The sequence below is a fragment of the Eleutherodactylus coqui genome, chromosome 1 (assembly GCF_035609145.1).
Source record: "Eleutherodactylus coqui strain aEleCoq1 chromosome 1, aEleCoq1.hap1, whole genome shotgun sequence".
Classification (NCBI taxonomy): domain Eukaryota; kingdom Metazoa; phylum Chordata; class Amphibia; order Anura; family Eleutherodactylidae; genus Eleutherodactylus; species Eleutherodactylus coqui.
The window spans coordinates 180,758,215-180,775,625 of NC_089837.1; the positions used below are offsets into that span (position 1 = coordinate 180,758,215).

Genomic DNA, 17,411 nt, shown 5'->3' on the forward strand with positions numbered 1-17,411 from the left:
TGATGCACTTTCCTTTAATTCCTGTAAAACATCTAAAGGGTTAATAAACTTTCTAAATGCCATTTTGAATACTTTGAAGGGTGCTGATTTTAAAATGGGGCAATTCATGGGGGATTCTGATATACAGGCTCGGCAAAACTATGTCTGAACTGCATTGGTCCTTAAAAAATTTAGATTTTGAAATTTGCTAGTAAATGTGAAAAATTACTGCTAAATTTATATAGTTTGTGGAGTCTGCAAAAAGTAAAATAACACTTAAAAAATGATTGCTGTGTAAAGTAGGCCTATGGGAAATGTTAATTAATAACTATGTTGTGGTGTTTGACTTTCTATCTTACAAAGAAAACAATTCAAAGTTTGAAAATTGTGAATTTTTCCAAATTTTCAGTAAATTTGGATTTTTTTCCCAAATAAGGACAAAATTTATTGATGAAATTTTTACACTAACATAAAGTACAATATGTCACGAAAAAACAATCTCAGAATCACCTTGATAAGTAAAAGCATTCAAAAGTTATTAGCACAGAAAGTGACAGATGTCAGATTTGAAAAATAAGGCTTGGTCCTTAAGCTCAAAATAGGCCATGTCATTAAGGGGTTAAAGGGGTTCTGACACAAATAATTTTTTTATGCTTTAGCAGCCATTGTTCCCTGGTGTGCCTAATGGACCCAGGGAACCCATGGGTTAATGGCTGCTAAAGCATAAAAATCTTATACTTACCTGTTCTCCTGTTGTTGTTGACATCGGGGGGTCATCTCCCGGCAGCATATTAGCACTTTCTGCTTAGGTTAAGCAGCCTGACTAGAGCCACCTGATTGGTGCACGCTGTACAGTCACGTGGTGCCGAAGAGCCAATCAGGTGGCTCTAATCAGCAGCGCTGCTTAACCTAAGCAGAAAGTGCTATATGCCTCCCGGCAGGCAGTCTTCTTCCTCCAGCAGCCGTGCCGCTCCGGGATCACGCGCATGCGCAGTGGAGAGGTGCGCTCTGACAGGAGTCAGGACGGGCCGCGTCTCCACTGCGCATGCTCAGCACTCCGGAGTTCAGCAGGACGGACGGGCCGCCCACAGCAAGCACTGTGCGGTCCGTCCGTTCACCTCGGAAGTGCCTGACGGACGGACCAGAGCAGGAAGCGGTCTTTTTGACTGCTCCTGCTCTGTTTTAAAGGCACAGAAGATGATGCCGGCTGGAGGGGACATGCCTGGCGATCGGGCCAGGCCAGGCCAGGTGAGTACAATTTTTTTTTTTTCATGTCAGAACCCCTTTAAAGAAGTTTTCAGTTGTTAGAAAAACATCTGCTCGTTTCTAGAAAAATCTATGACTGGTAAAGTTTGATCTAACATGGCCAACTGATCCAATCACCACAGCTCAAAGTAATTTAGTCATCTATACATGCAATTCCCAAGTACATAATACACAATGGCACAAAAATAAAAGCATTTTAGAAAAACACAACCTTTTGTTGATAAGTGAAATATTTCAGTGATGATCAAAGAGAAAAGAAAACCCGAATCTTCCTGACCACGTTGTTGTAAAAATACTTTATTGTTTTTTGTCATTGTTTTTCATTAACAATGATCCTATGTATTCACCAGCTGATGGCAAAGTACCAGAAATAGGTAGCTACTCACTTAAACCGGAGTTAGAAAGATATAACTTTCAGGAAGACATGTATACATGGTCATCTATATATATTCATTTAACAAAATATTCTCTAACTGACTAAGACGGTACTAGCTGCCAGAATGAGGAACCCCCTGGGAAAGCTGCCAGCCATCACGGCTGCTCCTGCTGCATTTTTGAATTCATCCTGATGACACGGCCTGCATCCACGCAGGCTGTAGAAAGGCCTCGCTGAGAAGATTTGTGAGGGAGAATATCCACTAAGAGTCTAGTGCAGTGACTAGCCGGCTGCCCGGTATCACACATCGGGCAGCAGTTCCTCGTTCTGGCGGCTAGTACCGTCTTAGGGCTCATGTCCACGGGCAAAATAAGAATTAAAATCCGCAGCGGATTTTAACTCTTCTCCTGCCCGCGGATCCGCATCCCATAGGGATGCATTGACCACCCGCGGGGTAGATAAATACCCGCGGATCGTCAATAAAAGTGATTTAAAAAAAAAAGGAGCATGAAAAAATCTGGACCATGCTCCATTTTCATGCGGGTCTCCCGCGGGGACGGCTCCCGCGGGCTTCTATTGAAGCGGGACACAAAAATCAGATTTTACTCACACGCTCCGGTTCTTCTCTTCGCCGCGGCGCCATCTTCTCTCAGTCGCGGCCGGATCATTTTGCTTCGGCCCGGCGCATGCGCGGGGCACGTCACCGACGTCATCATGCACATCCGCCGAGCCGAAGAAAGAAGATCCGGCCGCGACGAGAGAAGATGACGCCGCAGCGAAGGAAGTATCCGGAGCGTGTGAGAGGTAAGTTAATTCTGATTTATTCCTATTTTCAGCGCTCATGTCCGCGGGGCAGGAGGGACCCGCTGCAGATTCTACATGGAGAATCCGTAGCGGGCCTGATTTTCCCCGTGGACATGAGGCCTTAGTCAGTTAGAAAATTCACTTAGTGAACCAGCTGTGTTATTTCAGTGCTAATCCCCCTCTTTGAAATTATGGGGAGGGAGGTCTTTAAGACAGGGATATGAGAAGGAATGGCTCACTAGCATGCCGATGATCATGATATAAGGGGGCATTAACCCTTCCAACACTGTACCTGCAAACAAAGACCACAGAATATGTGCACTATTTAAGTGATACTGGCAGTCACCTTGGGGCCATTAGTATCACATTCGTGCGGGCACTGACGGTCTCAGCGTGCTTTAACCCCTTCCTCTCCATTCTATATTCATTTCTGATTGAGAGAGTAGTCCGGGGAGGGGGGGGGGGGGGGGGGGGGGGAGTTGTGTTCTAAAAATCATCTCTGCACACCCTTGGTTTCCTTTGGTCTGCTGTGACGATAGAGCTCAGAAATTAACCCCTTCCTCTCCACTTTAACTGTAAATCGGGGAGGGACAGGGAAACGAGGAAGTGTGTTCTAAAAATCAAGTAGCACTCCTGTGGTCTGCTGTGACAATCGAGCTCAGAAATTAACCCCTTCACCACCACCTCTTTAATTGTGAATTTAAAAGAGACTATAGGTGACCAGGGAGGGTGGAGTGTGCTCTATTCATCAAGTAGCATACTCATACTGGGTCTACCCCTTGGTCACTATTTCTCTCTTACGGGATATGGAAGGTGGTAACACATTGGTTACTCTTTTTTTAGTAGCGGCCGTGAATGAAGGGTTAATAAACAACATTTCGATTGTGTGTGCAGTACATTTAGGATTGTGAGGGTAGTGTGGAAACACTATAAATGAAACATCACTGGCGAAATATAATCACTGCCTATGACCTCATGGATTGAATCACTATTGGTCTGTAAAGCAAGGAAAGCAGCTCTCAGGCTAATTAAAGGGGAATAACCCCCCCCCCCCAATTTAGTGATTCTGCCGTAACAAGAAATTAAGGGCTTATCAGTAATATTTCACACCAATATCTAAATGTGATTGGGTGGATTGTGGATGCCCTTGGCGACAGCACAATTGCTGTTATTAGGTTATGTAGCGTGGATCTTGGTTTCCAATCAATAACCAAGTCCACGTCTGATATGATATATATGTGTTGAGTCTGTCCAAACATTTTAAGTATAAAATAATAAAGGCGGGTGGATAAGTACAGTTTATTCCCTCCCTCCTCCACCTGCATAGCCAGCATATTTAAAAATAAATAAAATAAATCGGAAACCCCTTTAAAGATCGAAGTTAAGTGAAATATTTGACAAACAATAGGCTACTAATAAATAGATTACAACGAAATTTGAGAAATGTCACAAAACACTTACAACCGCTCCCAAGTTCTTGAAAAAGAATCTTGATTTTATCAAACTCTGAGATGTTTTTGCTTGAAGGAATATCCAGCGGTGCAAACGCACTGAAAACAAACCAAAATCAATAATCATATATGACAGTAAACTTTTTCTCGTGCTTTCTTTATTTCTGAATAAAATGAGAAATACATACCAGTAATCAAAGACATTTATATAATATTCAATGACACGCATACCGTAGCACTCCACTCACAATAATCAGTAAAGAATGTCACATTCACCAGGCAACATTTCTTGTCAAAGCGTTTCTTTGAAAACAGAAATCAAGGCTTTGTATCTAAACAAAAAGCCTCTGGAAAGAGATGCACTGTTGAAAGCATGAAGGCCAGTTTGTATATCTGTAGATGTATAATTGAATTGCTTGGGTAAATGAGGACAATGAATTTTATGCACCATTACTAACTCCTTCAGGGAAAAAAAGCCACAGTCTTTTTTCATACTTTCTTTTGGAGGTGGTTGGGAGGGTAAAGGGCCCGAGGGTATTGGTGTATCTTGTGGACACCAGAAGCTAGGGGTGTGACAGGTGTTAGCAGTAGTGAATGCCCCTGTCACACCCCTAGCTTCTAATTGGTAGACAAGATAGAGCAGTAACGCCCAGGCAGCAGGACCGACCACAGGAGCGAGAAGCAAGCACACTGTGTATCCCGAAACAGTGACTGCGCTGCGAGGCGGATGGGGATGGCGAGCGTCTGGCAGTCATGAGGCTTACAGCGGCAGCGGTGCTCGTAGTGCCACTCAGTCCCTGCTGGCGGCAGACGCGAAGGGACTGTCGGTGCTTACGCTTCTAGGAATAGCTGCAACAGAGTCAGCCTAGCAGCTCCGCTGTGGTTCCCGCGCTGTCAGTGTCAGCTATGGCGGGCCATAACACTGACAGCGGGGAAGGGGAGCACCCATGTCGTCTTCAGGAGCAACAAACTGCGTTGTGTGGGGAGCAATGTCAGCTACCTATCCCGTTGTCTTCTACTGCCTTCCAATAGCTGTATGTGTGGTGGCAGAACAGCTGAGGGACACTAACAGCATCACCCAATCGGAAGCTAGGGGCTTGACAGGGGGAATTACTCTAGCAAAGCCAGGTCAGCCCCTAGCTTACGGTGGAGACAAGGTACAATACTACTGGGCCCGAGCATGCTGCCCATGTACCTAAACAGAACCATTGCTTTACCATTTTTTACATTTGGTCAGGATAAGGTAAAATGTACTGAAAATTCAAAATTCTACAGAATCTCTTTGATTAAATAATGAGATTTGCCTGTTTATCTGGCCTAAATAATACAAGTAAAATTTGAACTCATATGGTCCTTTTACACGGCATGAGCTGTGGGGCAAACAATGACAAAATTTGTGCCAGTGATGCCCGTTTCTGTGCTGTTACAGAGCTGTGAGTATCGTTAGCATCGCTCACAACGCTGCCGGTATGGAGGCGGAGCGGGCCGGGGAGCATTCTCCCCCCGACCCGCCTTCATTCACAGTAAGCAGACAGTCATTTAGAAGTGAATGACTGTTTACACTGAACAATTCTCATTAGAGTTGCTCCATGCAGTTATACGGGACGATTACACTGCGCAACCAATGTTTTACAACCAAATTTTCATAAACTAAAGGAATTGCAATAAGTTTCTGTAAAATTAAAACATGCTGATTATGCTGGTAAAACTAAATAATAGCAGCATGTCTCATTTTCAAGTTATTTAACCCCTTTAACCTTTTTTTTTTTTTACAAAATCGTAACTCCTTTATTTATCCATCGTAGTTATTTATCGTAATTTATTTAAGTAGTTGTATGAGGGCTTGTTTTTTGCGGGACTACTTGCATTTTTCAAATGGTGCCATTTCATGTACCAAATTATGTACTGAAAAAAGTGGAGTAAAATGAAAAAAAAAACAACCACGAAATTCCGCCATCTTTCAGGGGCATCTTGTTTCTACAGCCCACAAACTGCAACAAAAATGACATGATATCTTTATTCTATGGGTCAGTATGATTACGATACCAAACTTGTATAAATTTTTTTTTTACACTGTACTACTTTTATTTTTTTTCAAAGACATTTAATTTTTTTTTCATTATTTTCTGCCGCCATCTTCTGCGCGCAATAACCTTTATTATTCCATTCGCATAGTAGTGCAAGGGCTAATTTCTTGTGAGACATTCTGTAGTTTGTGTTAGTACCATTTTGGAATACATACGACTTTTTGAACGCTTTTTCCTTGGAGACAGAATTACCAAAAAAAGCACATTTCTGGTGTTCTTAATTTTTTTTCCAGACGACATTCACCGTGCGGGCTAAATAATGCATTACTTTGATAGATCGGACTTTTATGGACTCAGCGATACCAAACATGTTTTTGCTTTATGATTCTGATTCTTTTATTTAGTCGAACCCAAGACCTCTAAAAACACACTTCATTAATTGCAACTTACTAGTGGATAATCCGCAGCGTTTCCACCATGTGGCATCTTACTCTACATGTTATCTAAACCTACCTTTATAGTGTTCAGTCAGCATGCGGTGTGTAACTGCGATCGTGAAATAGTTGCGCAATCACTTTTGTTATTTTTTTTATTAGGCAAGGTTAATGGCGAGCCGACTGGATTAATTGTATAGGCAGATTTCCCAAAACTACAATACAACGACAACTGGATTACATTATTCCCCATAAGTGGAAAACCTTACGTGGCAGAAAAAGAACAGATCATATTTGAATTCAGCGCACTAAAGTTACTATGAGCCGCCTATCTGCTTATCTGTTACAAAAATTGTGTTGCACAGGGTTATCGTTCAAATTCCTGCATGAGCGCTGGAATCTGAACGATATTAGTCTCATCTAAAAGGGCCATTAGTTGCTGTAACAAGCAAAAATATCACATCTTCCCTCTGCAAGTCATGTATAAGGCTAATTAAATCATGCACCAGTCAAACGGACAGGAATGTCAGTGCCAAACACTTTATATTAAAAGTTTTCGTTAGGCCATTTACCATAAGAAAAAAAAATTTTCACCGATAAAAAAGGCCACAGTAGACAAACATTTAACAATTAACTGTTTTTCCTTTATTGTGAAAACCTTTTAAAAGGAGGTTTTAAATGTCTAGGACACATGTCTGCTTGAGTCTCTTAATGACCTTGCCCTTTTTTGGGGAATACATCTAAAGCAATACCTACAGCTAGCATGCCCCACACACTAGTACACTCTATGGCACTATATTATTGTGACAGAACTTTAATATTACTCCAACTCTGGATTTTAAATGTTGCTTCCCCTATCCAAAGGCTGCTCTTGTTGCAATCAGAATATCTGTCTATTTCATGGAGAGCGTCTCTGAACTGAAGCTACTCAGAGAGATAGTGACTTCATTAGATTACAGCCCAGCATGCTGCCAGAGGTAGAACAATGCCCTCTTGATTTTTGTTGTCCCTGTGCTTAAATTCACATCAAGCCTGCACTAAGCAGTATTTCATTGAGCTCTGACCTTGAAAGTGATGACCTTCAAGATGATTGTAGCTCTTCTAATGCAGAAGAGAAAGTAGTGAAAAACACCACCTCCCTAACAGCAAAATAAAAAAAAAACGCATAGATGGCGATGCTATAGATTTCGTGTGCTGAGTAAGCTGTCGGTTGAGCGGAGTTCTGACCTCATAAAAAGTTGCTACCTTGACTTCAGCCAATAAGATGTGTAGCTACAGACTTACTAGACTCTAGCCTACAGGAAAAGAATCAGTCAGGCTCCAAGACTATATTCACATTGTCTTTTTAACATCCGTAGACAACAGGAGCAATGATACTGTGCTGATCTGTCATACAACAGATCCAAGCATCACCTGACGCAGCTTATTGACTTATCCCCAACGGAACCCCTATCAAGGTGCCATTGTGTATTCTGGTATGGTTACACTAAGCTGTATGCCACTCTGAGCTGCTTTGTCATATGTGTAATTACCTGATAAAATGTTTCCAGGAGAGGGGGAATTCTGGATTTTGCTCTACAGTGAAAAGCTTCAACTAATTTTAAGGGTTATGTCAAAAACTATTTAAGAGTTGGCAGGTAGCGTCTCAATTTAATAATGTGATTCTCTGAAACAGCGAATGGACTGTTGATTAATAGCTTTGTTAAGCCAATTTTGATATAAATTAAAAAAGGAATTAACCTTCATGTAATAGAAAAGCCTATCAACTCTGCATATAGGGATAGGTCATATGTGTGTGCTTGCTTGTCTAGTTAACCAGATCTCCAAGCACATGCAATTATATCTAATTGCAGACTGCCTTCATGAATACTCAAAGAGGGGATCAAAACAAATTATGCTCCAGTAATTCCAAGCAGAAGCCTTGTGTCTCTACAATTTCAGTATTAGACATTTGCATAAAAAACTAAAAGCTTACAAGCAAAAAATAAAATAATGTAATTATATACTGATTCAACCACCAAACTTTGTTAGATATGCACTGATATGGGTCTATCATCAGAATCTAAAGGCCCATTTAGACACAAACATCATGGCTCAAAATACATTTTTTGAGCAATAATCATTCACTTTGCATAAGTGTGTAAATGAAGGCTCACACTACTTGCAGAAGACAAGCGGGACCACCATCTTCTGCATACAGCTGTTGTCTTCTCGGAGAGCTCAGCTGATATACAGCTGAGCGCTTCAAGTGGTGTATACAGAACACAGCTGCAGTGCTGTTTTCTGCATACTCCTACTGTATTCACAGAGCGCTCAGCTGCTATACAGTTGAGTGCTCCGAGCAGGGTATGCAGAAGACAAAAGGAGACGCTTGTCTTTTATATACAGCATTTTTCTTCTCGGGCGAATTCAGCTGGTATACAGCTGAGCGCTGGTATACAGCTGAGCGCTCTGAACAGGGTATGCAGAACACAGCTGGAGTTCTGTCTTCCTCATACTCCGGCTGTGTTCTCCGAGCGGGATACCAGCTGAAACAATAGTATCAGCGGTATCCCGCTGAGAACTCCGTGCACGGCACTGATAAGGCTCGTCATTGTCTTTCAGCTTGCCCGTGCAGTTAGACCCAACGATTCTCGCTTAAAAGACGGTATTGAGTGATCTTTGAGCAAGAATCATTGAGTATAAATGGGCCTTAAACCCTTTGTAAAGCACAACAATCCGATAATAGGGCAGGAAAGATGTAAGAAATTCAGTTTTTTTCTGTACACTAAAAGAATACTGTTGAGTTAATTGTTGAATTGTGCAAAAACTGAATAACAATTGTTCAGTGTAAACACTGCCAACGATTGAACACTGAAGGACAAATTTGTTTGCTTATTGTTTTATGTAGGCATAAAAACCAAATGACAAACAGTTGGCCCTTGTAAATAGGCGGCAATTCATCTATGGAAGCGGGCAGAAGAAATCTCCAGCACACTCAGCCTTCATTCAGTGAGCCTTTATCGCACAGAAGTGATAATCTTGTTTCCCGTGTAAAAGGACCATTATGTTGGATTCCCAAGTGGCGGGATTTCCAGACAGGCTCTCTGCACGGAAATTTTGCATCCATTTTCAACACAGACTAAGCAGCAAAGTGGACTAGATTTTCAAAAGTCTTGTTCACATGCTGCGGACAGTCTGCTGCGGACAAACCACGCAAAAACTGACATACGGTGCGGAACTCAAACCCGCAACATGTTAATTTTGGCACCGTTTCCGCTGCAGACTCTCTTCTCTCTATGGGGAAAGATTTCTGCAGGGGAATACAGGCTGAAAAGCAGCTTCAAAATCCGCAAGTTTCCAAGCAGCTTTTCTGCTGCAGAATTTCTGTGTGGTCCCACTCAGAACATTCCACGAGATTTCTGTCCCATGTGAACCCAGCCTTAGCCATTGGACTCAGAAAGGCAATTTAGAGTTGGGGAAATCTTGACTTGCTTTGAGAGGGGGATTAAATTAATAGACTTCCCTAGTAGCATTCCCAAAGGTAGAGGAACAACCAAAAGGAGCCATCAATTCCAAGGAATATTTAATGATGTCAAAGTAACAAATAGAAAGACAGATAAAGTCGTAATAATCCATCTACACTTAATGATCCATATACAACGCATCTCGGGGTACACTCCCTTCTCAAGCATAGATAAAATCATACGATTTATCTATGCTCGAGATAGAGAATGGTCCCCAAAACGTGTTGCATACAAATCAAGTTTTTACCCGTCTTTCTAACTGCCACTTTGACATCCTTTAACCCTTTCCTATCCACTGTCTTAAGTCTGAAGACATTCTGATTGAAAGCTGTACAGCTCCGATGTCGAAGACGTCCGGCAGGGTATTCTTACTGTATATTACTGGCTGCTCTGCTGTCGGGGGCCTCTCCAGCATGTCCCATACTGCATTACTGGCTCTAGCCAGCAGATGGCGCCATTGTATAATGGCAGAAAGAGAAAGCCCCCTAGGAAACCCTGAATCCAAAATTGCATTGCGAAGGGTTAATATTCCTTGGAATTGCCAATTCCTTTTAGTTGTTCCTCTACCTCTTGGAATCCGACTGTGGGGTGGGGGGGGGGGGTAGGGCGGAGGGCTATTATGTAGATAGCCTCTCAAAGTAGGTGTGTATAATATATATTACATACATACATACATACATATACATATATATATATATATATATATATATATATATATGTACACACACACATATAGCGCCTTTTAATGGACCTTTCTGAGCACAGAAATCGTTACTATTTGTTGTTTTCTCCTTTACAAAAAAATTACTTTGAGCTTTGTTTTTTTCCTGACGCTCTCCCTATTTGTGGATGTTTAAAGTCCAAGGATTATATTGTCAGCTAACAGGGACTTCAGGCGTGGCAGCTGGCCTTTTATTGGGCTTAGCTGTTACAACCATGCTAGTCCTTTATTTTTATTTCTATTTTTATACTATACTCCATTGTTTTGCTGAGTTGGAGGCACTGTCCTTAGTCATAAAACAGCATGTGCTCCAATGGCTGAGAGATCAATGAACAGCCTGTGTCTCCTTTATTGGAATTTCATTAGATTTCCCGCTCTATTACAAAAAAAAAAAAATTGGAATTCATTTATTGCCTGTAATATCAAGCTTAGCCACTACAGTAAAAAGGGAGCCATCTGCTTCCCTCAGAAATCAGCTCAGTGCAGGAGCATACCTTGCCACGGAACAGCTGATTGGTAGGGGTTGCTATCAACAAACCCCTGCCAATCTACTATGAATTACCTATCCTGAGGATTGACGATCACTAGTTTACAACTGGACAACCTCTTTAAAGCTGAGCAGAAATTACTGACCAAGTTAAACATGTAAAAAAGCTGTCAGTTGTCAGCAAGACACAACTTGGTAAAGTATTTATAAACTATAAGGGTGAATGGAGACAGCCGGGTCGGATCCCGATGCGAGAATTAACACAGCGCGATGCGACCCGTGGCTCAACTCCTCCGGCATCTTCTCCCTGCTCTGCAATGGCCGGCTGGCACACAGCCACACATGCTGAGAGCAGAGCCGGCGCGTCAGCGAGGCTCGCACAGAAATAGAACATGCCGCAATTTGTTTACCATGCGGGTTTTCACATGGTCAAATCGCAGCTGCCTGCATAGGATTTCATAAACCTATGCAATCCTATGGCAGCGCGCACGGGTGGAAATTCTGCAGGAAATCTCGCCGCAGAATTTCCGCCTGTGTGCGTTCACCCTAAGGCAGCACTGATTTTAAAAGGGAACTGGTCATCACTTTCCTATATATTAAAGCAAGCCCAGCGATAGAATATTGGGCTGCAGTTGTTTTGAAAACGTATTTTGTTATGGCTCCTAGTAAAAGCATACCTGAAGAATCTGTTTATAACATTTCAGCATGAAAATTGCGCAGACAGGTTGGGGAGGCAGGCCAGACAGTCACTACGGATTGCAGGTTTTTCCTCTAAATCTACCCCTCTCTGCTCCAATGAGTAGTAAGTCATTCATGGATCACTGCAAATTTCGCACAAGCACCTCAAGTAAGCTAACTGGCGAATGCCTAGATGAGTATTCCAAGTCTGTTCAAAAAAGGGGCAGATCTGTGCATGTGCCAGTCAGTGAACTCACGGCATATGGGCGAGACTTGCCACAATCTGTGGATAACATACTGCTCACTGGAGCAAGGAAGGGCAGGTTTTCGGGAAAACCTCCAGCCAGCAGAGACGGTCCAGTCCGCCCAGTGGACTGATCTGTATAATGTGCATACGGTGCAGAGATTTTTCTAAACGTTGATTTATAGAATGGTAGAGTTGGAAGGGACCTCCAGAGTCATCGGGTCCAACCGCCTGCTCCGTGCAGGATTCACTAAGTCATCCCAGACAGATATTTGTTCAGCCTTTGTTTGAACACTTCCATTGAAGGAGAACCCATGTGATTACCTCATGTGATCTAGACTATATGCTTCCCTATGATTCTTCACGTATGCTTTAATTAGGAGCCATGACAAAATAAGTTTAACCCCTCAAGTACCAGGCTGTTCTGTACCTTAAGGATTTTCCCCATGTGGTGGTTTTACTACCAAATTATTTTTGTTGCGGTTTTTTTCCATGATGTTTACGGCTATTTTTTTAGATCTTTTTTTCAGTTTTTTTTAGTTTTATTGGTGGTAAAAAGTTACAAAAAATGATTTATCAGTTTTTTTTTTTTTAAATGAGTAAATTTACACTAAAATAAAGTATGGGAACGGGTTCCTCATTTTGTCTCGGACATTTTGATATACAATGTGTATGGTTTCAGATTACAGGGCGCATACAGCGACGGTTTTGGTTGGTGGCGGCTTTGGGTCATTTCCTTTTTTATGTATATATTTTTATCTTATTCTGTAATTTCTTCTTACTTATTTTTGGAACTATTTTTTTAAATCATCTATGACCCCCATGACGTCAAATAAAACCTATGGGGGTCATTTAATACATGGTCTTTTTTTTATTACATACTTTTCCACTGTTTGCAGAAGCAGGGGCTTTAATCCTGCACCCCATTTCTGCTATTGGGCGGGATTAAAGCCCAAGACCAAGCACCGTAAATTTACAGTGCTTGGTCCTTAAGGGGTTAAACAACGGTATGTCAGTATGCTAACACTGGGCTTGGTTTGATATGCTAGAAAGCGATGACATAAATATGAAAGACGGAGACAGTAATACACTCACCCAATAAGAAGAAGACAGGAACATACCAATATGAACCCAAAAGTGTATTTGAGGGCAGTCTTCAGTTTCTGTATGAAGAAGAACAAAGATTAGATTAGTTCACTTACATACTGTTATATCTGAGGAGTATAAGCCAAATGATTGGGTGTACCAATAGCGCTACCATTTTTTTTTTATACCATATCTGAGGGGACAGAGTTTGGGAAAAAAATTATTTCTTATTTTATTCAGTGTTTTCATGTACAAATCTATATTTACAAAAAAAATAAAAAAATACACTACGGGTTTTTGGGTAGTATGAAAAAAAAAAAAATCAAATCATTCATTCTAAAAGTAGGAAATTAGTTTTTTTTTTATTCTATCCCATTTCCTACTGTTAGGAACATGCCATGGAACCTCTTTTAAATTTGTTAGCTTATTGTTGGGTGTTCAATTTATATAGGCATAAAAATCATCGTTCCTCATTTGCCATTCGTTTCATGTAAAATGCAATCATTCAGTCATTTGCAAACCATTCCCAGACATTTCAAGACTCCCATGACAGACCAACGATAGGCTGAACAAACTGACAAAAAAATGTAACCAATAATCTGTGTCATTTGAAAGCAAATACGACTCATTTGCTCATGCCAACGATTAATTGTTTTATGTAAAAGGACCATTTGGCTGCAAAAAGCAAATGGTGTCATACATTGTACAGTTACCCAGTGTGGTAGATTCTCTGCTGTAACTGTAGCCCGTGGATTTACTAAAGAAATTCTGCAACAAATCTGCAGTGGGAACGCACCCTTAATAAAGTCGTGATAAAGAATGATTAACGCCATAGTGACCGCAATACAACTTCTTACAGCAGTCACTAGTGAGCTTAAAACCTGCACATACAGCTTTTTAAGGTGGTAGCTTAGCCGACTAATGATAACCAAACTCCTGCTCTAAAGCCCCATTTACACGCAACGATTGTCAGTCACAGCCGGCGTCCCGCTACAACAGCGGGGGGAGGGGGGGAGGGGGGCATCGGAGACGCACCCCCTGCTGTTAACCCCTTCCCTGCCGCGATCTAAGTAGATCGCGTCAGGGAAAGAGTTCACAGAGGGAGCGGACTCCCTCTGTGTCTCTGGGCCGGCTCTGGCAATGTTATCGCGAGAGCCCGGCCTGTCGCCATGGTAACAGGACGCCAGACACTGGCGTCCTGTATTGCCTATGCCTATGATCGCTGTATAAGTGATGAGGCATGGCAGAGCAGTAGCTCTGCCATGCCTTATGACAGCGATCATCAGGGCAGTGGTCAAAGTCCCCCAGGGGGACACACATGTTGTAAAAAAAAAAAAAACAAAGATTAAAAAAATGAATTAAAAAAAAAAAAAAAAATGTAAAAAAAGTGTTAAAAAAACAACATTTTTTAATGCTTTTTCTCAGATTACTATAAAAAAAAAATAAAACCCCACATACTTGGTATTGTCGCGTCCGTAACGACGTGTACAATAAGATGCACATGCTTTTGACTGCACGGAAAAAAAACGCAAAAAAAGAACGCTAAAAAACTGAGGCAAAATGCTAATTTTTAGCATTTTGCCTCACTAAAAATGCAATAAAACTGATCAAAAAAGCCGTATGTACCCCGAAATTGTACCATTAAAATCTACAGCTCGTCTCGCAAAAAATAAGCCCTCACAGAGCTCCGTACATCAAAAAAATAAAAATAAAAGTTACAGGACTTTGAATGCAGCGATTTAGAAAAAAAAGAAAAAAAAAAAAAAAAAGATTTCCAAAAAAAGGGTTTTTATTGCAGAAAAGTGGAAAAAAAAAAAGTAAGAATTTTGGTATCGTTGTAACCGTACTGACCCGCAGAAAAAATTGAATGTCTCATTTATGCTGCATGATTAACGCGGCAAAAAAAAAAAAAAATGTAAAATCTATGGCAGAATTGATGCGTTTTTCTCTCCCTGCTGTCATAAAAAAAATAAAAGTTTTACAATATAGTTAATGTACAAAAAATGACGCCGATAAAAACTACAGTTCGCCACACACAAAAAAAGGCCTTATACGGCCGCGTTGACGGAAAAATAAAAAAGTTATGGCTTTTGATAAACAGAGAAGAAAATCCGCCAAAAATTGTTGCGTCCTTAAGCCCAAAATAGGCCATGTCATGAAGGGGTTAATGATCAGCCAGCAGTGCACGAATAGTACACGATGGGCGAACATTTAGAAGCAACGATTATCGCTAAATCGATCGCCTATTAGCGATCATCGCTCCGTGTAAATGGGCCTTTATTAAGTCCCTTGATAAGCAAATACAGGGACTGAACAAGTGCCATTTAACCTGAACGAGCCAACGATGATTTTTATGCCTGCATAAAAATGAAGAAACGAAAAATGAACGATTCTAGTTAGTCGGTCAGTCATTGGCTCGCCTTTAAACCAAATGATTATTGTTCGCTTTTGCTCTTTTGAATGATTTTTTAAAAATGTATTTATTTAACTCTAAAGCTGCCTTCACACTGGCGAGAAAATCATGTGAGATTCGTGCATTGAGAGACGCACACATATAAAACCCATTCTTTTGAATGGTTCCATGCACATTAGCGATGTTTCCCTGCATGGCACCGTGTTGCAATGCTATGCAGGAAAAAAAGAAATTACAGCATGTCCTAACTTTCTGCAATATCGCCCATTGTCTTCAATGGGGTGGGTGGCAGCAGTGCCAGTCCCATTGAATACAATGGGAGAACATCGCGATCCCCTGCCATGGCTGCCAAGGCGAATTCCTTCACCCCCGGAGAGATGCAAGGCTGTTAACCACGTAAAAACTCTTTGCATCCATGGGTTTCACATGGGTGGCGAGGGCGATATCAGGCGAGTGTGAAGGAGCCCTAATAGTTATGTTTAAAAGCACCCTTAAAAGGGGTTGTCCCGCGCCGAAACGTTTTTTTTTTTTTTTTTTCCAACCCCCCCCCCCCCCCCGGTTCGGCGCGAGACAACCCCGATGCAGGGGTTAAAAAAGAACACCGGACAGCGCTTACCTGAATCCCCGCGCTCCGGTGACTTCTTACTTACCTGCTGAAGATGGCCGCCGGGATCTTCTCCCTCGGTGGACCGCAGGGCTTCTGTGCGGTCCATTGCCGATTCCAGCCTCCTGATTGGCTGGAATCGGCACGTGACGGGGCAGAGCTACACGGAGCCCCATTGAGAAGAGGAGAAGACCCGGACTGCGCAAGCGCGTCTAATTTGGCCATTAGACGCCGGAAATTAGACGGCAACCATGGAGACGAGGACGCTAGCAACGGAGCAGGTAAGTGAAAAACTTTTTATAACTTCTGTATGGCTCATAATTAATGCACGATGTACATTACAAAGTGCATTAATATGGCCATACAGAAGTGTATAGACCCACTTGCTGCCGCGGGACAACCCCTTTAAGCAAGTCAAGTAATTAGTCTTCGGTAGGTGTGAACACGTGCTAGCAACCTCCTCTTCTAACGCAGAGCATGACGATGTTGGTCTTAGGATAGTTTGCCTTGAAAGTTCAAGTCTACCACTCAGGAAGGTGAAGTGAAAGTACTGAGCGACCTCATTCTACTAATATGCTGAACAAATAAAGCCAAATCTGCCAGGGAGGGAGGTTTTTCTTAATATTTGGCTCCATAACAGGTGGAAGGTGATGTGATGGGCTGCTTGAGATTTGATAAGTCTTCACTTCAGTTTTTTTTCATTCCAGCTGTTTTTGTAAAGGTTCTATTGAAGCAGTGTCTTTCACACCACATATGACAAGTAATACCGAACCACCGCAAGTCTTCAACAGTAAAGTTAATAGATATAGTGCAATGTATTGATTTGGCCCATGGCAAAAAAAAATAAAAAATTCTTCAAGTAAGACTTGCACTGCAAAGAAATGATGGCTATTTGCGATCTAGGTTTATCCATAGCTGTTTGTTAAAGAGAATACACTACGATCAATGTTAAACTATTTGTTCTCTTGGGAGAATTTAACCCCTTAACTACCAGCCATTTTTCAGGCTTTCATTTATCTCCTTGCTTTTCTAGATGCATAACACTTTGATATTTCCGTCAACATGGCCGTATCAGGGCTTGGTATAAAAAGCTAAAATAAAAATTTGTGGCACTGTGTGCGTTTGTTCCTCAATAAGACTGCAGGATATTGCAGAGAGCTTATACTTCACTTTTTCGGTCAGCCCCATTGAAATGAATGGAGTAGCACCACGCATGCTCAGCCACTGCTCTATTCAATTCAATGTCACTGTGGACGGTGCAGCAAGTCCAGAATGAGGAGAAAAGGGGGCCATGGGACCCCCATTCTTGTGTGGGTCTCAGCGGTGAATAGGTAG

At 41.8% G+C, this 17,411-nt stretch overlaps 1 protein-coding gene across 1 annotated transcript in view; it reads right to left on the reverse strand.

Annotated features, from left to right (window-relative positions):
• Nucleotides 1-17,411, reverse strand: part of LMBRD1 (LMBR1 domain containing 1) — a 187,565-nt gene that overhangs the window by 123,485 nt on the left and 46,669 nt on the right. The window contains exons 5-6 of the mRNA XM_066604231.1: nucleotides 13,069-13,136; nucleotides 3,887-3,975 (exon numbers count right to left, since the gene is read on the reverse strand). Coding sequence (XP_066460328.1) covers nucleotides 3,887-3,975; nucleotides 13,069-13,136 — 157 coding nt within the window. The remainder of the gene's footprint in view (nucleotides 1-3,886; nucleotides 3,976-13,068; nucleotides 13,137-17,411) is intronic.